Source organism: Chroicocephalus ridibundus, chromosome 2, assembly GCF_963924245.1.
Source record: "Chroicocephalus ridibundus chromosome 2, bChrRid1.1, whole genome shotgun sequence".
Taxonomy (NCBI): Eukaryota; Metazoa; Chordata; class Aves; order Charadriiformes; family Laridae; genus Chroicocephalus; species Chroicocephalus ridibundus.
In genome coordinates this window covers 15,071,630-15,091,472 of record NC_086285.1, presented here as the reverse complement: position 1 = coordinate 15,091,472, position 19,843 = coordinate 15,071,630, and the positions used below count along the sequence as shown (strand labels likewise).

The following is a 19,843-nucleotide window of genomic DNA, read 5'->3' as shown; positions in this document are numbered from 1 at the left end:
CACCAAGGCAGAAATCTGATTGGAAATTATGAACTGTATCGCTACAATTAAAATTATCCAGCATCCACGTAGATAGATTACAATCATGATCTACTTCACTAGCTTTTGCCTTCTCCCACTCCCCTTCTGTTCTCTCCCATTTGATGTTGACAGGCAGCATGTCCCAGGCGATCTCCATAACTATAATTTAATTATGGGAGTACAGCTCTAACTCCAAGGACTTTTATGATCCTGTGCCGTTCACAGTATGGAAATGCCAGGAGACAGAGAGCTGTCTCCCATTCACGTTCTGCAGTGTTGAGTTTGAGTAGTGGATTAGCTTTGAAAATCTTTCACTGATGAACAATTTTCTGAGTGAAGATGACGGCAGATTCTGAGCCTTTCTTTAGAAAATATGTTTATGTATGGTGCCCTCAAGGAAGATGGAGGATTTGGGGCCAGGAATCAGAAGTAAGTCATAGAATCATAGAATCATTTAGGTTGGAAAAGACCCTTGGGATCATCGAGTCCAACCATCATCTCCACTCTACAAAGTTCTCCCTTACACCATATCCCTTAACACTACATCTAAACAAGTCTTAAACACATCCAGGGATGGTGACTCCACCACCTCCCTGGGCAGCCTATTCCAGTGTCTGACCACTCTTTCTGTGAAGAATTTTTTCCTAATGTCCAGCCTAAACCTACCTTGCTGCAGCTTGAACCCACTCCCTCTTGTTCTATCAATAATTACCTGTGAGAAGAGACCAGCACCAACCTCTCTACAATGGCCTTTCAAGTAGTTGTAGAGAGCGATGAGGTCTCCCCTCAGCCTCCTCTTCCTCAAACTAAACAGTCCCAGCTCCTTCAATCGCTCCTCATAAGATTTATTCCCCAGGCCCTTCACCAGCTTCGTTGCCCTCCTCTGCACTCGCTCCAGCACCTCGATATCTCTCTCGTATTGAGGTGCCCAGAACTGGACACAATACTCAAGGTCCTTTCACTTCTGGCTTTTCTATGTGTATAACATTTATTTTGGCTGTGACACTTTAGGCACCACACACATCAAAGTGTGTTTGGGGATTTTATTTTACTGAACATGTTACCTTTGGTAAAGAAATAACAATAATAGGAAGAAACATAAGATTTTGACCTAGCAGAATGAATTTTTGATTTTCCTCTGTGATTTCCTGCCTTTTCCTTGTACTGAAGGTAGGCAATTTTTTTTTTATTTTTTATTTTTTTTTAAAGAGAAATCAGGATAAGGTGCTTTTAGAGCCCCACTGGGCTTGTTAAGCAATGCCTTCCTTGTCCTGACAAATTAGACACCCACTTCAACACCCACTCCTTCTGCTCATTTCTCTAGAAGTCAGTGTGAGTGATTCTTACTCCTGACAGACCATATACAGTGCAATTAGCTCTTTCTTTCTGCTACCTGCTTTTTCCTAAAGCTCTGCGGTATCCTTGAAGGCGTAGTGGAGATATTCAAAGGTAGGCAGATGGACAACTCATGGATACATTGGCTCTTTCTTTTCTGCTTCAGCAAGGCTCTTTCTAAAGCATTTTTCTGAAAACATAAACGTGGAATATCTATAACACAGTCTACCAAATGTGATGCATTGATAGATACCTGTTTGTACAGGTTCACCAGAGACTTTTACATATGCCTTGGTACATAGTCTGGAAAGGATCCTGATCTTTGAACGACTGGAGAAAACCACAGAATTTGCATTGCAGCCCCACTCCTCTCTCCCACTCAGAACTGATTCTGTGGAGCACAGGCCTGTATGAAATTGAAAAGATGACCCTAAATTAAGGAATGATCTAAATACAGGGTTTTTTTCTGTAATGAAAATAGGATGGATGGATGGATGGATGGATGGATGGATGGATGGATAGATAGATAGATAGATAGATAGATAGATAGATAGATAGATAGATAGATAAAGGTGGGTGGTAACAATTACCGACTTCAAGGCCTGGTGCTATGTGAAACACAGAGCTACTTCAGTTTAGAAGAAATCCATCTCAATTTTCAGAGTCTATGGTAATAGACTCTGAAATGTGCAGATAAATAGGAAATAATTTCTCCAAGTTACCTGTATCTGAGCAAAATATTTCGTTACTTCTGGACAGAAATATTGTCAACCCCTTAGGACAACAGTCTTGAGTTTCCTATTTGATTAGTGCTTCAGTTCTTCAGTAAAAATCCTTAAAATGGTACCAGCGTGGCTTAAACTCAGCAGCTGACATTTCAGTCCTCCTCAGGACGGTACTTCTCTCACACACACAAAGAAAGGAGTTGATTAAAACATCCAAGCAGTTGTGTTATCATGAGAACAGGTCAGTTGGGACATCAAAAGATAAATTTCAGGACTTTCCAGTCCCTACAGAGCTTCCCACTGCATCCCTGCAGGCATCCTTCAGGCCTCTGCCTATACGGACCGAACACCTTAAACATGGAGAGTTTCTTCAGTTGATTTACAAGAAATTAGGAAATTAGTTGAAACAAATCCAGTGCTATAGGGTTACATTGAGAAACTGTTGCAAAGCTCAGGCCACCTTGCAGAGCAACCCTTTGGTAGAAACACAGTACAATTGCATGCACACCTCTATGTCTGCAAAGTCACCTGTAGATAAATTTATTGGACTGGAGAATCAGCAGGATCTGCCTTGAAAGGGGATTATATAAAGAATACCATGATGGTATGGGTGCCTCAGTCAGCCTGACAGAAGACCTCACCTACCATCTCAGTGAGGACTTAGGTTCTTGGTTGAGTCTTCCCTGCCATTTGGCACACCACCATGCAATGTGCATGTAAGTGTTTGCAGGAATTAGTTTGTAAAAAGAAAATGCTAGTAAGTATCAGCTTTTTCCAGTTCTGCCAGTCTCTTTATATTCTGTCTGCCTCAATACCAGGTGGGGTCTCATGGTGCAGAAGGCTGTGGTTTTCCAGCACACCGGCTGCACCCGGCGTGGGGCTGCCCCAGCTGCCAGCACGCTCTGCAAAAAGCACCAAGGTACAGCCTTCACCACCCACCCTGGGGTACCACTTCCACCATTTTCGGGACCTTCAGCAAAGCGTGTTTCCAAAAATGAGGCAGAACTTATTTACCAGACCGCCTGTGTTGCTGTATCCGACTTCGTTTGCCATTTCTTTCCAGTCTACCAGCAGAAGCCAGTCAGTGCCATCCAGTTACTGAAGAAGCGGGATCCTGGTATGAAAGACGACCCAGGAATAGGGAAAATGTGGTGATAATCATGGTCTTTAGCTGCACAGAGAGCATTCTCTCTTGCTGTATTTCCCCTCTCTTCACCCCTTTTCCCTGCATTGTGCTAGCATGCCAGGAGGAGATGAGCAGCCTTGAGGCAAGCCATGGAAGAGGCATACAGGCCCTATCCACTGTCCATCTCTTCCAGCTCCCTCCAGCTTTGTCCCAGGCCAGCCCAGCTGTACCCTGGCCTAGCCCCCTGTATGCGCCAACCCTTGGTAAGTCCATTTTCCAGAAGGGGTTTCAGCCCCTTGCTTCAGTCTGGCCTTGGCCACAGCTCTTACCCTGGCAATATTTTCCATCCATCCAGAGCCATGTTTTAGAGCCCTTCATGTTTATCAGAGCTCAGGTGGTTGTTTTGGGGAAGGCAGTTTCCGTTTGTCCCTTGGTACCTGGTAATTTGAAATGAATGCCACCAGGAAGGTTGGTAGTGGTGATGAAATGTAGTGTGGGTCGCAGAAAACCGTGAGGGAAAAGCTGCTCTGCTTCCTGCCATAGGCCTTCTGCAGATCTGGGGTGACTTCAGTTGGCTTGATTGGCCAGACTTACAACTGAGGGAAAAACCTTTGCAAAAGCTGCTTTAGACAGTTGATACAAAGTCGAGCACAGGCCCAGAAGCTTTACTGTCAGAAGATGTTATTGGAAACAGGGCTGAAAACACAAGCGTGTTTTTGAAAATTCTTTTTTTATGGGTTTTCCCATGAGAAGGAGTTTGCTTTACTGTTAGGTCTGTGTCAGCTGTGTGAGTGCTTAGGCAGGCAGCTGTCAATCTTGCTTTGGAGACTGATCTTAAAAGAACAGAGAGCTTTGTCCTTCTTCTGAAGATTTGTCTATTATTTAGGTTCAAACACATGGTGGTGTTAGTCTGAAGAGGTCTACAGCTGGCAAGACTTTTCATAGCTTTGACTATTTTTCTTTAAAAAAAATAATTGTGGTGCTCTGTCAGGTGCCAAGTTCCCTTAAACCCTAGTGCACACCAGGAGACAGAGCCTCATCTGTCACATGCCTACTGAAGGCCATGAGGAATGGAGAACTTGTGGGTGTTTTTCCGAAAGCAAGTGCTTCGTCTTGGCTGACAATCTTGTATGAGTAAGGATGGGAATCTTTACAGCCCACGGATCTGGTGGGCATCCAAGTCTGGTCCCTGGCCCAGGCTGCACTCTCGTTGCCTTCCTTCTCCCCTCTGCCATAAGATGTTGGTGAGTTGGGGTTGGGTTGAAGCCGGGCTTTTGGAGAGGGCAGGGGGTCTGCATCTACACCAAGTGCCAGGGCTAGGACAGTTCTCAGACAAGGTTTGAAAATGCCAGACTCAGGCTTAGGACCTCCATTCCCTGTAGTTTTTTGCCCTTTATCGGTACTTAGCTAGCTCAATCAATAAAGGTTGTGAGTGTTTCAGGGAACATTGGGTTGACTCATGTTGCTATTTTATTTGAACATATTTGCTGCTCTCTAGAGGAACTTATGGAACTTGCATGGTTTCAAGATATACTGTTATGCACTTTAAGCCAACCTAAAGCCTGGATAAATGAAGAAAGGAAGCAACCCAAAGTAAACAATAACCTCCAGAAGACGTTGCCAGGAAATGAAGCAGCAGCAAAATAAATTTTAAAGTTTAATGTAGATAACAGAGAAGTTAATATACTGGAAAGAGGTAGCAGGAAGTACATGGGTATCATTACAGATGAGGGAGGGGACTGCCAAAGTATATTTCAATAAATTATCATTTTACCAAATAAATATGATTATACCAATCAAAACCCTTGTCAAGACTGACACCCCCTCTCCCCCCCAAATCCTTAGCAGACAATGTGCAGAGTGCTTTTAAGAGAGCCAAAGAGGCCAGACCGGTGGCTAAGAAACTACCTCTCTAGTGAACAATCAACACAATAAATTGTACCAGCTTGTGCAAAGACAGGACAGAGCCCAGCAAAAAGTGTAAAACTTGAGGAAGCTGCAATTAAAGAATCCACCACTGAGAAAATACTGAGATCTTGCAACAGAGACATGGCTGATGATAATCACCAGACTCTCTTGGCAGGGTTCAGCTCAAGGCTACGTCACCTACATTCTGTCGCATGGCTGTGAGGTAGGTGTCTGAACTCCCGCTACTCTCCAAGGAGATCTGGTCAAATCCAGATGTGGGAAAAGGTATCCTATGTTATTAGAGTTGCCAGAGGGTAACTGAGGCATTCACCTGGGGCTTTCAGACATGACGGAAAATTACAGGAGACCCACGATCATTTGGAGAGGCAGGTAGAAACTGGATAAGAGTCTCCAGGACCAGCTGGAGACTATGTCTGCGCAATTGAGTTAAGGCCCACAAGTTCACTTCAGAGGGAACTGACTCACCTGCCAGGACCCACTGACTGCATTACTAACACTCTATTGACTGCAACAGGAGTTTATGTAATAGCTTACCTTTAAAAAAACCCATAATTAGATACCTACCGGCATTTAGATGCCTTAGTCTTGAGCTGAACTTTAGCCTTCATCTAAACATGACACTTGAAGGGGGGTAAAAAAGAAGAAAGAAAAAAAAAAGTATGAAGATATCAAGAAATATTTAAGCAATGATCACAGCTGGGGAAATACTACTGTAGAGGATGTTACCTGTCACCACACGTGATGCTGGTTTTGCTCAACAAAAAAGACAGAGAAAGCAAAGTCAGGAGAATAGTATTGTTGTGGACCTGGAATACCATATGATATTCATTTTCATGGTAGAATTATTGAGGAAAATAGCAGGAAAAGCAAAAACACAGTGGTCATCCCTTTCACAGATTTCAACAAGACATCTTGCAAGTCACCACCGCAACACTCTGAAATCTTCTAAAATGCCAAAAGAAAAATTGACACTAAAGTCTAACTTTCACAAGAACAGTCAATATGGCTACAACTGTAAGCTGAGCTCTTCTAATTCTCATGTGTATTGTTGCTAATGACTTACTTACTTCAGAGAAATGCATAAAAGAAGTGCTGTAGTTCCACATGAATCTGCTGGGAGATGTAAATACACAGCTGGACCAATGCTTCAACAGAAACAAGAAGATTGTCCGGTGTGGACAGAGATATATGATCTCCTATTATCAGAAAACACAGGACATCAGAATCAGCTTCAGAAGACAAGGTATTTAGAGGCAGACACATTGCATTTTAGGAGATATTAAATAAAACTTTGTTCTACCTAGTGTTTGGGACAACGGACTGGAAATGAAAAATGGCAGGAGTTTCTTAAAAGAAATTCTCTTACTTGTCTCAAAGATAAAATATAATATCACTTAATGTAAAATAACATATGCCCTTTCTTCCAAGAGACTGCCATTACCTACATAGTACCATATATTCAAAATCTTCCGTAATTTAGTTGGGGTGAAACCAGCAGAGGATCTATGAAAGTTGCTCTATGAACATTATTCACTTTCAGCTTCCACAGATTTTTTCACTGTTGGCTTTTGTACCTTACAGAAAATTCTACCCTGAATAATTCTACCCAGCATAATTCTCCATTACCTTCTTTTAAGACATGCAGAAGTACATTTTTTTTTTTATTCTAATCTATCTTATTTTCCCAGAGGGAATTATATTTGAAAGCACTGTGTAAATTCATGAGTTAAATCCTAATTCAGAAATGCACTCTTGTTCAGGAAAACATTTATGCATACGCTTACTTTAAGCATCTCATAAAATCTCACTGAAATCAATAGGACTTTGGCATGCACTTAAATAGTCCCTACCACCCTACATGCTTATGATCCACTTCTATTCAAGAAAGCAATCAAGCACAAGTTTCTGAATCAGGATCTAAAGGTATTCTGTGAAAACCATTTCTATTCCAAGCTCTACTAATAAATTAGGGTTTTTTGTGATTTTGCTTTTTTTTTCCATTAAGAATGTATAACATGAATGTGCTTTGCTTCATTTTAAGCTGCAAAGGCCCGTTTTATATGCTGCTTGTTAAATCAGATTCTAATGATTCTTTCCCTCATGCAAATCTTTCCTCTCATTCATGGATTGTATTTAAATTCTGCTCAGCTTGCATTCATGATGCCTTGTCAGTGATTTGCATTGCTCTGATGCGTTTGCCCTGGTTGCACCCCTCACTCACTTTGGCTTGAGAACATAGAAGCCATAAATAACTCTTTAGCTGCTAAAAACAACACACACAATTCTTGTACACTAATGAGCTAGAGGATGGCAGCAATGAAGCTCCTTGTGGGTCTCTGTGGTTTCCTGATCTGACTGCTCCTAATGCCCTGCTCCGTACTCTTGAAAACTGTCATTTTCCAAACCATTATTGGCAAAATACTGCTTCCCTCGGGTTTTGCAAAAAAGTAACTTCAGCTTAAAAATCACAACTTTAAATGTGTTTTCTGCCCAGCAGGCTTGGGGAAAGAAAGTAGCGCAGCTCCCTGCCGAGCGGCTGGTTGTCCCTCTCTGCGGCGCTGGGAGGCTGTGGCTCCAGATGGCAGCAATGTACAGAACACGCGCCGCCCCAAAGCTGCAGGTTCTGTGGCTGGATGGGAAACATTCCCCCTTGCCTTCCAAAAAGTCGGATTTGATTCTATTCCCACCCTACGTTTGGACAGAAAGCCAAAGCCAGTCGTTTGCTTCATAAGCCAGATTGTGACATTTTCTGATTTACATTGAAAGAGGCTGTTTAGATTTCAACCACTGAGAAACGATGAGGGTATCGTGTCTAACATACATTTCGAATCAAGTCAGTTCATAGCGTGAAAATGATTCTTCCTAATTTCAGAAGATGTCAAAACGGGATATTCTAGTTGTAGATTTATTTTCTGGGGAAAAAAATCAAGTAATTAAAGTAATTGAGACTAATGTTTCTTTGTGAAAAACATTAGGTTTAATTAATTCATCAATGACAAATGTTTGGAGGAAAGAGCATCTAGCTAAAGCATTTAAAACACGTGAAAGCATCTAACAAATCACACGTAAGGCAAAAATTATTGGAAAAGAACCATGTTTTTTTCCTGCAACATATTAAAAAAAATCAGTATCCAAGAGATAGTCCAGCTTTCACCTTTATAATATACTGGATATGAATAGTAACTTGCCCACATCTTTCTGACTAAATTTATATTTTCTTGGGAAGCTGTGTTTTAAAAAAGGATGTTGTAGTTCCCTGCGGGTTGCGGTGACAGTCACCTCTGCCCAGCGGGTCACAGCTATCGGGGCGTGCGAGGTGGGTGCGCAGTGGGCAGGTCCCGGGGGTGCAGGGGCACCCGCCCCACCGCCTCCCCCACGCACCGCAAAGAGAGAGGAGAAGTCGAGAAAAAAAAAGGTGGGGAACGTCAGCTGGGGAGCCCTGCGAGAGCAGGGAACGGTGGCAGGGCCTCGGGGTGAAATTCCCAGTCTCTCCCAGTTGAGGGCACTGCTGGATGGCGAGCAGAGCAGTTTTCCGCCCCCCCCCCCCCCCCCCCCGCCTCCCCCGCGCCCCGTCCCGGTCCTGCCGCACGCTCGTTCCCACCGGGGCTCCTCCGCCTGCCGGGATTTCTTGCCCGATGCAACTCCAAAACTGCTGTAAACCCTCTTTTCCATACCTGCTCCCTCCTCCATACCTTAGAGAATGGGAGGAATGAGTCATTTCTCTCCAGGCTCTTAAAAGCCGATTTAACTTCAGCCCTTCAGCGATACAGAGCCCAGGCTGGGCTTGGTTAACCGAATGCGATGGCCCCACGTCGCTCTGCTGCTTTTCACCTAACTGCCTCCAACCTCTTCGTGTCTTCCTGACGAAGAGGATGCCATCCCTCACCCAGGCCCCGTGTGAGGGCTCGGGTACTTTAGAAGTTGTAAAGGCAGCAGTGGGTTTGGTGTTTGAGAGTGCCAGCTTCGCTCCGGCGACAGATTTGGCCGGGGAAACTGCGTACACTCTGGGCGTACAGGACTATGGCTTTTGGTGGGGGCGTTGTTGGGGGGGAAACTGGTGGGGAGGGCATAGGTGTGAGGACGTGTTTGGAAAATGGAGCGTTACTGAAAACACAGAAGAGTCATGAAATCCAGGTTCTTCCCCTAGACTTGCACTTAAGTTTCGTTAGCCTGGGTATTATTACTGCAATTTTTGTCTCCCAAGAAGAAATTTGACTATTAATTCACTAGTGACTGTAAAGTGTTTTGAGATCATAGATAAGAGACTTGTAGGAGTGAAAAAGTATTATCTCAGCCTTCAAAAAGCCTGGTTCAGCATTTGACCTTAGGTACTAGTTTCTGAAGTGATTTGACTATCCTTAGTCACCTCAGATTATGGCTCCACATTTTAATACCAGACAGTAGTTATTTCCATACCACCATAGCATTTATGATGTGTGATCCTTTCTGCTGAACTAGTGAAATTCATATACCTGATTACAGTAATGATGGGCATTTATATAAGCTTAAGTAAATAGAGCTCTCTGAACGTTTGTAATTGAGTTGTCTTAAAGGCTGCCTACAACTCATCATGACCACATGCAGGGAGTCTGCCCTGTTTAATATTTCTTACTTGGACCATCTGTAAATCACTCACTTTATTCTTCTTAGGCTCATCCTGTTGCTTTCATGGTGACCTTTGCTGCCCAGTCTCTTTAATTCTAGAGAGGTGTGCTATCTTTTCTGTACCATCCAGTTTTGGTACGCGGGGCAAAAAAAGAGGGAACATGGCCAGGATGGGCAATGGATAGAGATTGTTCCTCACTTAGCTGCCCTGTTGGGCCAGAAGCTGGGTTGTCCATGGTGGGTGGGAGTGGAAGAAGTGTGTGCCTAGAGAAACACAGGCCGCATGGCTCTGGAAATGGGGTGCAGGAGCAGGGCATGCTACAGGCAGGTCATAACAGGCACTTTGGAAACTGGTTGTGATTCTTCAAGCTGGTTTGACTGGCTGGCACTGAGCTTTCCTCCAGCATGGTCTTGACTGTAGGTGAGCTTTCACTCCAGGAACATCTTTAGTCGTTTTCCAACGTTCTTTATCACCAGCTCGCTTTTGCCCCATATTATGTGGCCTGTCTATCCCATATACAATTCCATGCCTCTATTGGTTAAGAAGGTTAACTTACTGGGCAGGTTAGGCTTGGCTTTTGCACTGCGTGTAGTGCTTGTGAAAGAAGTATGTTGAGCACGGTCACTAGGATCAGTGGTCTTACCTGTAGCGAAGTTTTTATATTTCAAAGTAGATCTGGGATTCTCTAAAGGACTCTGTTGGGTTTTTTTCTTAGCTCCTGATTCCTTTTTAAATTTGGACATTCTGCTTTGGTTCCTGGTACTAGTTTCCTCTTGTGAAAAACTTGCATTTTCTATTTTTCCTACAACCCACCTTCAGGCGCCTGGCGAGGTGTCTGCCCCAGTGAGTCTGGAAAGAGCCTGGGCTCTGGAGCCGGGCTGACGCACACTGCGGGTAGTGTGCGCACACAGGTGCCTCTACCTCCAGCTTTCCTACCCCACCTGGGACACCTTTCAGGACTAGTCAAGCACATTTGAAGAACTCTTTAATGGATGAGCAGCCCAATACTTTGATTTTAAAATGTTGCGTAGGAAAGAAGGAAAAAAAAGACTCCTTGCGTGCCGGTCTTAGCCTTCATAGCCTTCCCAGAAAGCCTGGCCACTATTTCAATATATAAGAATTTCCCAATTCCTCCCTGTCTAGAGTCCCTTCCCTACCATGACTGATTACCAAAGCTCCAGAGAAGCTTCCTCTGCACAGGGAAAACTCCAGAGCAGGTTGCAGGACACTTCCAGGTAGCTCCCAAGGGCTCAGCAGCAGGGCCCAGGGGAGGTGTGGTGTCCCTCTGAGGCTCTGCAGCACACCTGCAATGCACTGCCTTTTTTAAAAAGGCCCACTGGCAGGTGGGCCAGCTCCTTTGGGGGCTGCAGGATTATTCAGTCATTACAGCAGGAGGAGAATAATCCATAGGATTTCCTTTTGAAGCAGGAACATGTAAAGCAGGGAGGGGTCCTACAAGGAAAAGGAACACTCTAAAGGTATGTTGCTTACTAGAGAAGGAAAAAAAACCCCATCCTGAACCATGTTTCTCTGCTAGCTTAGTTACTTTCCTGAACGGAGCAGTAAATTAGACTTTTGTGTGAACTGCAGGAGGCTCTTGGTTGCCATCTATTCGGCTCTCCAAATGTTGCTATGCAAGTTGTGCTGTGGAGCCACATCAGTGGTAATAAAGCTTTCCCGTAGCTCTCGTGAGCTGGTGCGATTGCTGGGGCATGTGGGTGCTGCCCCTGCCCAGGGGTGAGCCCACACCAGCAGGGATGCCGAGGGTATTCCTGCTCCGCAGGCGAGGGCTTGGGCCACTGGTCTGCTGGGAGTATTTTTAGTAGCTCTATGGCAAATTTAGGGAGAATGCTGTTTATCGTCAGACCTTGAAAGGTAACACGTAACTCCTCCCACCTCACCAATGTATTTTGGATGTTCATAGCAAATTTAAAGTCTGATAGAGGGTATCATAATAATGTGAAGTTCTGTGTAGCCGTGGATTTCTATTGGCATACCTAAATGCCTTGCTCTTGGTTTTTATGATGTATTTTTCCCCCCCCTCCGAAACAAATTTTATGTTGATTCACAAAAATCTGCACCTGTAAATTAACTTCTCTGGCACCATTTCCCCAGGCTTGTGTTTCTAGTGATTTGAAATTTTGTCTCATTTTTATTTGTTTAACCTTTATTACGCAGTCATTTCCAAATGCCAAAGCAGGCATCTTGTTAAGCTAACTACCTCTGAGACTGCTTTCCTGACTAAGTCTACCTGCAGCACTTCTTAGCTCATGCCAGGGTAGGTTAAGCCACAGAGCTACTTCCTCTCTTTTACTAGAAAATGCTTTTATCTCAGCACTAGCAACCTCTACCAGCAGTCTTCCTGGCACCTACCTAAACAAATTCTCACAGAATAGTTGTGGCTGTACCTCCCCTCTGTCTTCCTTGCTGGAACCCACTAGAGGGGAAGGAACACAGATATTTTTTTTTATCTATATGAGGTGATTGTGCTTCCATAAGTGGGGCTTCCCCAGCAGGAGGAAGACCTCTATCTTAGCCCCACTGACAGCAGGGAAAATTGCCACGTTGATTTAAATGTTTCAACAACTGTTAAAAAATGTTTCCAGCAATACAGGAAAATACTTTCCATTTACAGGTGTGTCAGTATTCCGATCCCGGTCAATTGGTGTATAAACAGGCATCATGCATCAATGCTAGCAGAACATCCTTTGCATTTGCGTAGTTAAAACTATTTTTCCCTCCACGGAATTAAAGATTGGCATTTTAAATTCCTCCTTTTCATGATCCCGGTAACTTTATAGAAATGGAGGAGTCTATTAAGTTACGGGATCTTTGAAAGGGACACCAATAATCAAGTCAGTGCTCAATGGAACAAGGTTTTTCCCACAAATCATGATTGATATCTGTGTCATTAGTAGGGTAGCTGCCCATCTCTTATCATGATTGACAGGTTAATAAGGGACCTGGGGCTATCTTTTCACTGCTAGCACACAACCTAACCAATTGCTTTTAAATGATGGCTAATTTGACAGAATATAAGTAGAAAGCATAAAAATATCTGGAATAATGTCTAATGCAGCTTTTACTCCTGGTATTCTGAGCAATCTCATTTTAGAAAACATATTAGAATGTAGTTAATAGATTTACTTTTTTTTTTTTTTTGAGATACTCAGTTTTGAAAGAAAATCTTGTAGTTGTTCTTTGGTTCAATTAGGAGCAAAAGAGAAGGGAGTTTTGTAATGCAATTGTCCTGTAAAGGAAAATGTTTTAAATTGGGGAGATTATGTGAGCAGACCACCTGTAGGGCATTCATAGCTCTTTTCTATAATGCTCCAAGCCATGCCTTGCTGCCTGCGGTCTGGCTAACAATGCAGGGAAAAGCTGTTTAAAAGGCTGTTCTCCCTTTTCCCTCTGGTGTTCACTAACTGTTACAAGTCTTCCTCTTAAAATAAAAAAAAAAAAAAAGTCCCACGTCCCTCTAATTGAAGAACTTTAAGGCTCCATGGTGGCCAATTGGTCTGCAACAAGAGGAACCAGGCAGCAGGGAAAGAAACTTCAGACTATACATCACGTTTGGTGAAGAGAAAAGATCAAAGTTTTCCCAAACTCAAAAGAAACCAAGTTCCCTACAGATTAACCCTATTCATTTAGCTCCTCTTAAAGGAATGATGTTCTGAGCCACTGGGCAGACAGGTAAAAAGTTCAACAATTGCCAAAGCATTCTTCTGTTAATTCAACAGCCTTCTGCTCAAATAAATTAGCTTAGTCCTGACAGAAGAACAATACCTTTTCTCTTGAAAAAGGACCATATTTGATATACAAAAGTTAAGTATGAAAGGTTAAGATGTTAGTTTAATCTGTTAAGAAGAGATTGATCTAACAAATCTCAACTCGCTGTTCCACTGTAGTAGATGATCTATGAATTTAAAACATTAACCTTTTACACTTCAGTATGCATCCCCGGAAAGGCAGGTGCTTACAGAAGTGTAGACAACAGATATGAGAAGTGTGTGTACACATTCCTAAAATAACACCCATTTTAAAAGGATACTTAACATGCCATGTGAGATGACGCTTCTGTAAAGGCTCAGCTTAAAGACACTGTCATCTTTCAAAAAGCAGAGGAGAACTATGGTAAGGCACCTCCCAGTTCTGGCAAACACTTTTTCAGAACAACTTGTTGAATGACTTGTTTTCCTTGTGTCTATGGATCAGAGGCAGCCATCTATTATGCTGCAATGACTGAAGCATGAATGTAGCTCACAGTTTATAGAACCACCTAAAGACAGAGCAGCTGGAATAACCAGGGCAGGAGTATGGGAAAGGCTTGAAAAAGTCATTTATCAAAAGTCATTTTATTGACAAAATAGAATACTCATATTTGCTCTTACAGGGGTAGCCTCTACACTTTTTTACAAAAAAAATTTACAGACTGTATAGCTTTGGATATATACATATTTTACACATCTGTACAAGGTAACAAATAATTATATAAATACATCCTTTAATGTAGGAAACCCGTATTTAGCTGGGGTGTATAATTAAGACATGTTTTGATTCAGTCTGTATTGTAAGGCATTTGCCCGGTCACCAATATTCCCAAAAACCTGCAGTCCCAGCAGACTCCCATCTCTGGCTGGGGTAGAGGAAGACTCTCCCTCCCATGAGGGAAGAGCTGCTGTTAGTCCAGAGTGAATCAGAAGCTGCTGTGCCTTGCCCTCTGCAAGACACGGGTGAGCCTCTACCCTCCTCTGCCAGCAAAATAATAAGCTGGCTCCTTGAAGTACATGCTCCCTGCATATGAATGGAGGGGAAGGAGGAGGGGGCTGGAGCCTGGGGCCTCTGCCAGTTGCATTGTTCTATACAAGCTGTGGCTAATAAGGACCATTAGGGGTTCATTAATGGCACCAAACAGTGAGGGGGCATTTTAGGCAGGCCAGTGTCCCTCATTCCCTAACCTTTGGCCTCTTTCCCCCTCCTCACACTTGAGACAGGGGCATCTGCTTGGGGTAGGAGACAGAGCTGGCGGTGCCCGACCTCCATGTCAGGCCAGTGCTGACATCGCTGTAGAGGGAGCCACCGCCTCCAGCCCCAAGTCCTCCTGCTGCAGCGATTGCCGCTTGCCCACCTGCTCCTGCCCCTGTGCCCCCAGCCACGGCAGCACCTTTGCTGGCCCAGCAGCAGCGGGTGCAGAGGGCCCTCCAGGACTCGAGGGTCTTGCCAGACCAGACCCAGACACCGGAGGTGATGCCCACCACCAGGCACATGAAGTACTTGAGCATGAAGACAGCATAGTCAGGGCGGCGGGCCTGATCGGGCTGCTGGTCGCGCAGGCAGGGGCAGTTGTGCGTGGCCTCCCAGCGGGGCCGGTTGTGCTGCTCGTAGAAGAGACAGGCGACCACGCTGGCAGCCGGCACGGTGTAGAGCACGGTGAAGAGGCCCAGGCGTATCATCAGTTTCTCCAGCTTGTGGGTCTTGGTGGGGCCACCCTGCTGCTTGATGACGCTGCGGATGCGGAAGAGCGAGACAAAGCCAGCGAGCAGGAACATGGAGCCGATGGCCAAGTAGATGAGCAGCGGTGCCAGCACGAAGCCCCTTAAGTTCTCCAGGCTCTGGTTGCCCACGTAGCAGATGCCGGCCACGGGGTCCCCGTCCACGGAGCTGAGCGCCAGCACGGCGATGGACTTGACGCTGGGGAGCAGCCAGGCGGCCAGGTGGAAATACTGCGCGTAGCCGGCGATGGCCTCGTTGCCCCACTTCATGCCGGCGGCGAGGAACCAGGTGAGGGAGAGGATGACCCACCAGATGGAGCTGGCCATGCCGAAGAAGTAGACGAGCAGGAAGACCACGGTGCACAGCGCCGGGCCGGTGCTCTCGTACCGAACGTGCTCGGCCACCGCCAGCTCCGGCTGCAGCTCGGCCGCCCCGCCCGCCGCCCCCCGACCCCCCGCCGCCGCCGCCCCCGCCGCCGCGCCGCCGCCGGCCCCCGCCGCCCCGGCCCCCGCGCCGCCCGCCCCCGCGCCGCCGCTGCACGCCACCTTCTCGTGTCCGGCCACCAGGCGCACCAGGTAGCCGAGGGAGACGAAGAGGTAGCAGGCGGCCAGGAAGATGATGGGGCGCTCGGGGTACTTGAAGCGCTCCATGTCGATGAGGAAGGTGGAGACGGTGGCGAAGGTGGAGAGGAAGCAGAGCACGGACCAGAGCCCGATCCAGAAGGCGGTGAAAGCGCGCTCGTCGGGGCTGAAGTAGGGGTTGTGGCAGGGCAGGGCGCAGTTGGCGATCTGCCCCGTCTTGACGCGGTTGTAGAGGGGATGCCGCTCGCTGGACACCGACACCATGGGGGCCCGGCACTGGCAGCCCGGCTCGCAGGGCGGCGGCGGCCGCGGCTTACGCGGGGCCTCGGCCGGCGGGGCGGCGGCGGCGGGGGGAGCCTTGGCCGGGCCGCCGGGCTTGGCGCCGCGGAGCGGGGGCTTAGCGGGCGGCGGGGCGGCCGTGGTGAGGTCGGTGCGGTTGTAGTCCATGCAGAGCGTGTCCGGGCTGCCCTGCTCGGGGAGGCGGTCGCAGCGCATCCTGTCCGGCCAGGCGAAGCCGTACTGGCGCATGAGCGGGGCGCAGCCGGCCTTGGCCCGCTCGCAGACGCTGCGGCAGGGCGGCAGCGGCTTCTTGTAGTCCTCCAGGCAGATGGGGGTGTACATGCTGCAGAGGAAGAAGCGCAGGTCGCTGGAGCACTGGATCTCCACCAGCGGCCAGAACTGGTGCACCTCCAGCCCGGCCTCGTCCTGCGTGTCGTGGTTGAACTGGTTGGGCATGTAGGTGTAGTTGTAGCCGATGCCCTTGCAGAGGGGCACGGTGATCTCCTGGCACGACAGCTCCTTGGCCGAGGAGGAGGAGGACGCGGCGCTGGCGGCCGAGGCGGCGGCGCAGCCGGCGCGCTGCAGCAGGGACAGGGCGGCGAGCAGCGAGGTGATTTCCAACAGGTAACTCCACTCCATGCTCGGCGGCGGGCGGCGGCCCCGGCTCTTCTCCCGTCCCGCTCGGCAGCCAGGGGCAGCGCGGCGCCACAGCACCCACCCGCCCCGGCTACCCCTCTGGGGGGCGGGGGGCGGCCCCCTCCGTGCCGGCCGCAGGCGAGAGGGCTGGCAGCCCCCGCGGGTCTCCGTCGCCCGGGAGGAGGGAGAGGGAGCCGCCGGCGAGCCCCCGCGCGGCGCCGGAGGAGGGGGGTCCGCTCAGGGAAGGCCCCTCAGCCGCCGTCGCATCGCTCCTGGCGGGGTTGGCTGTGCGGGGGGGGGGTCGCCGCTGCCCCAGCGCCGGCCGGGCACGGAGCGGCGGCGGCAAAAGAGAAGTTTCGGTGTCAGCCCCCGCCTGGCGCGGTCAAGATGGCAGAGTCGTCCCGGGGACCGGGCGGTGCGCCCCGCGGCGCCGGGCTCCCACCGCCCCGAGCGGGCGGGCAGCGGTGGGGCCGGTGCTGGGGCGGCCGGAGCGGCTCCTCCTGCCGCCCACCCGAGCGCCGGGCTCTGCGGGCCGAGTGCCAGCCGGCCGGTCCTCGCTTTCCGTCTCCTCCTCCGCTGCTGCCGGCGGGGGGAGCCTGAGCCGGTCGCCACCGGCTGCCAGTCGCGCAACCTGAACCGCGGGGCGATCGTGGCCGCGCCTCGGCACAACTTCTCGCTCTCCGGCCCCGGCAGCGCCGCTCCGGCCGCCGCGCTCTCATGAATATTTATAGCGAGCGCAGCCGGGCTCCGCCCCCCTCGCCTCGTCCGCCTATCAGCGGGGCCGGGCGGGGGGCGGAGGGGGAGTCGGCCCCGGACCGCCTTAAGGTGGAGCGGAGGCGGTGTGCAGGGCCCTGCGGCCGCGGGGGACGTGGTGGCTGTGCGGGTCCTGGGCTGCACGGAGGGGTGCGGGCTGCGCGCGGGCAACGCTCCCCGCCGGGTGCCTGGGCTGCGGCAGGAAGAGGGTTTCCGCTGCGGTCGGGTTCGCTCCAGGGGCAGCACAAGCTGCCCGGAGCCTCCCGGGAAGCGGTTTTGTCCTGAACCGTTGGGACCCGCGGGACTTCCCCAGCCCATGCTCGGTGGAGCGCGGTCAGGCGCCGGCGCTACCTGGGGCCCGGCTGCTGCAGGTGTCGGCGCAGGCAGCGGGGGCGCGGCCGGGCTGGGGACACGGTGGCATCGCGCCCGCCGCCACCTGCTCTCGCCTGCGCGGGGCTCCCGCGTCCCGGCACGGCTGCGGCTCCACGCGTGGGCAGCGCCGGTGGGACGCGCGGTGTGGGCGTTCCCCCGCTGGGGGCCACGGCTCGGGCTGCGCAGCGGGAGAAAGTGTAAAATCAATAAAGCGGGGATTCCCGCAGCGCAGGCGGCCGCGGGTACAACCGCGGATGCCGGGCACGGCAGCTCCCTGAGCGGGTACCGGCGCTGTGGGCACAGCGGGGCGGGCCGGAGCTCCCCCGGGCCTGCGGGGCAGCCCCTGCCGCAGGTGCGTGTGCGCGGCTGGTCGGTTCGAGTCTCCCGGGAGGGGCCGAGCTCCATCCCGGCGGCCCTAGCAAGCGACCCGCGGCCCGGCCGGAGCTCTCGATACCCGGTTCCCGCCGGGCCGCGGCTGCCCGAGCCCTCGCGTCAGCCCGGCGGCGGAGGCGGCGCCCGGCTGAGGACCCGCCGAGGGCGGGGTGACCCGCCTGGGCTGCCCTCGGGGGGAGCAGCCCGGAGGAGCCGCCGCGGCGCGGTGCCTCCCGCCGCCCTCCCCGCCCGCCCGCGGGGATCCGAGGGGACTGAGGCGCCTCCGTCCCCGCTCAAGGCCGCGGACCGCCCGGTGTCCCGCCGCGCCCGGGCCCGGGGAGGGCGGCCCTGCGGGGACTGGTCTGTTTCCCGCTGCGGGGAAGGCGGGCGGCGGCGTTGGGCGGCCCCTCTGTGGCCGGACCACCTTAAGGGGAGCGGCGGCGGGCGCGGGCTCGGAGCGCGGCGGGGCCGTCCCGGGGGGTTGTCGTCCTCCCGGGACGGGGCGTTTGTTTGTTAATTGCCGCGCTGCCGCGCCTGGCGCTCCCGCTGGGGCCGCGATGGCGGGGAGCCGGCGGCGCGGAACGGTGGTTTTGGGTGATTGGCCGCGTTTGGCGGCGGGAGAAGCGGAGCCGGGGCCGGGGGAGGTGGCCCGTTCCCCGCGGGCGGCGGAGCGGGGTCCGAGAGGCAACTACAAAACACAAAAAGCCCCCCCGAGTTTGCTGGCGGTGCTTAGGGGGTCCCCGCCGCTCCCCTCCGTCTGTTTAAACGGGCTCAGGGATTGCCCCGTGCGCAGGAAATGGGCGATAATGGGACAATAAACACGTTTATTGGGTAATTTGCAAAACCCCTCCCTCCAGCCCAGCGCCCACCTTGAGGGAAGGTGTCGCTTTCCGACCTGAGAGGTGGGTGTTTGGAGGACGCAGCCGCCCTCCTCCGTGCTTCGCATCTCGGGCTGGGAAATTAAAAAAAAAAAAAAAAAATCCCACTACTAAGTATGCGTTGTTATTTCTGGTCAAAACCAGAACTTTTCTAAAAGTTCTGAAGGTTATTTTAGTGCTAATTTAGTTCACACCCTACTGAAAAGTGTTAGGAGATTGAACAATGCCCAGTGAACAAAACAGAATGAAAAATTTGTCACGTGGCTTAAGATCTCCGGGAGTGACAGAGGTGTAAAAAGTCTCTTTTCTAGACCTGGATGTGATGCTCCATTTTAAGAGGGGACTGTTAATGCTGTTGGCTGCTTGAAGAGTATCTTGTTTTAAAATCTCTACCGAATGTTAAAAACGAGCGAGTCTAGTCAGGAGAGCTGGGTGAGTCTGTAAATTACCGCTCTGTCACGATTCCTGTTGCCTATTACAAAGTACCTTTTTACGCTGAACTTAAGCTCTACACTACAGAGACAGCAGATGTGAGGTGATGGCTTCCAAAAGCAACACAGATGCTGTAAAATTTCCATTGCAATATTTCAGCAAGGAAACTCAGGAGACATGCTGAATGCTACAGTTTAGAATTACACTATAACTCTCCTAGAAATAAGAGAATACCAAGTTTCTCAACAGTACACTTGGCTTCATTTTTACAGTCGATCATATGCTCTTGTGTGTTTTTTTTTTTT

General features: G+C 49.9%; 1 protein-coding gene across 1 annotated transcript; it reads right to left on the bottom strand.

The window, feature by feature from the left end:
- Nucleotides 1-14,110: 14,110 nt before the first annotated feature.
- FZD8 (frizzled class receptor 8) lies at nucleotides 14,111-16,742 on the bottom strand. The gene has a single exon (XM_063324457.1). The coding sequence runs from the start codon at nucleotides 16,732-16,734 to the stop codon at nucleotides 14,722-14,724; it is 2,013 nt and encodes a 670-aa protein (XP_063180527.1). The 5' UTR covers nucleotides 16,735-16,742; the 3' UTR covers nucleotides 14,111-14,721.
- Nucleotides 16,743-19,843: the final 3,101 nt, after the last annotated feature.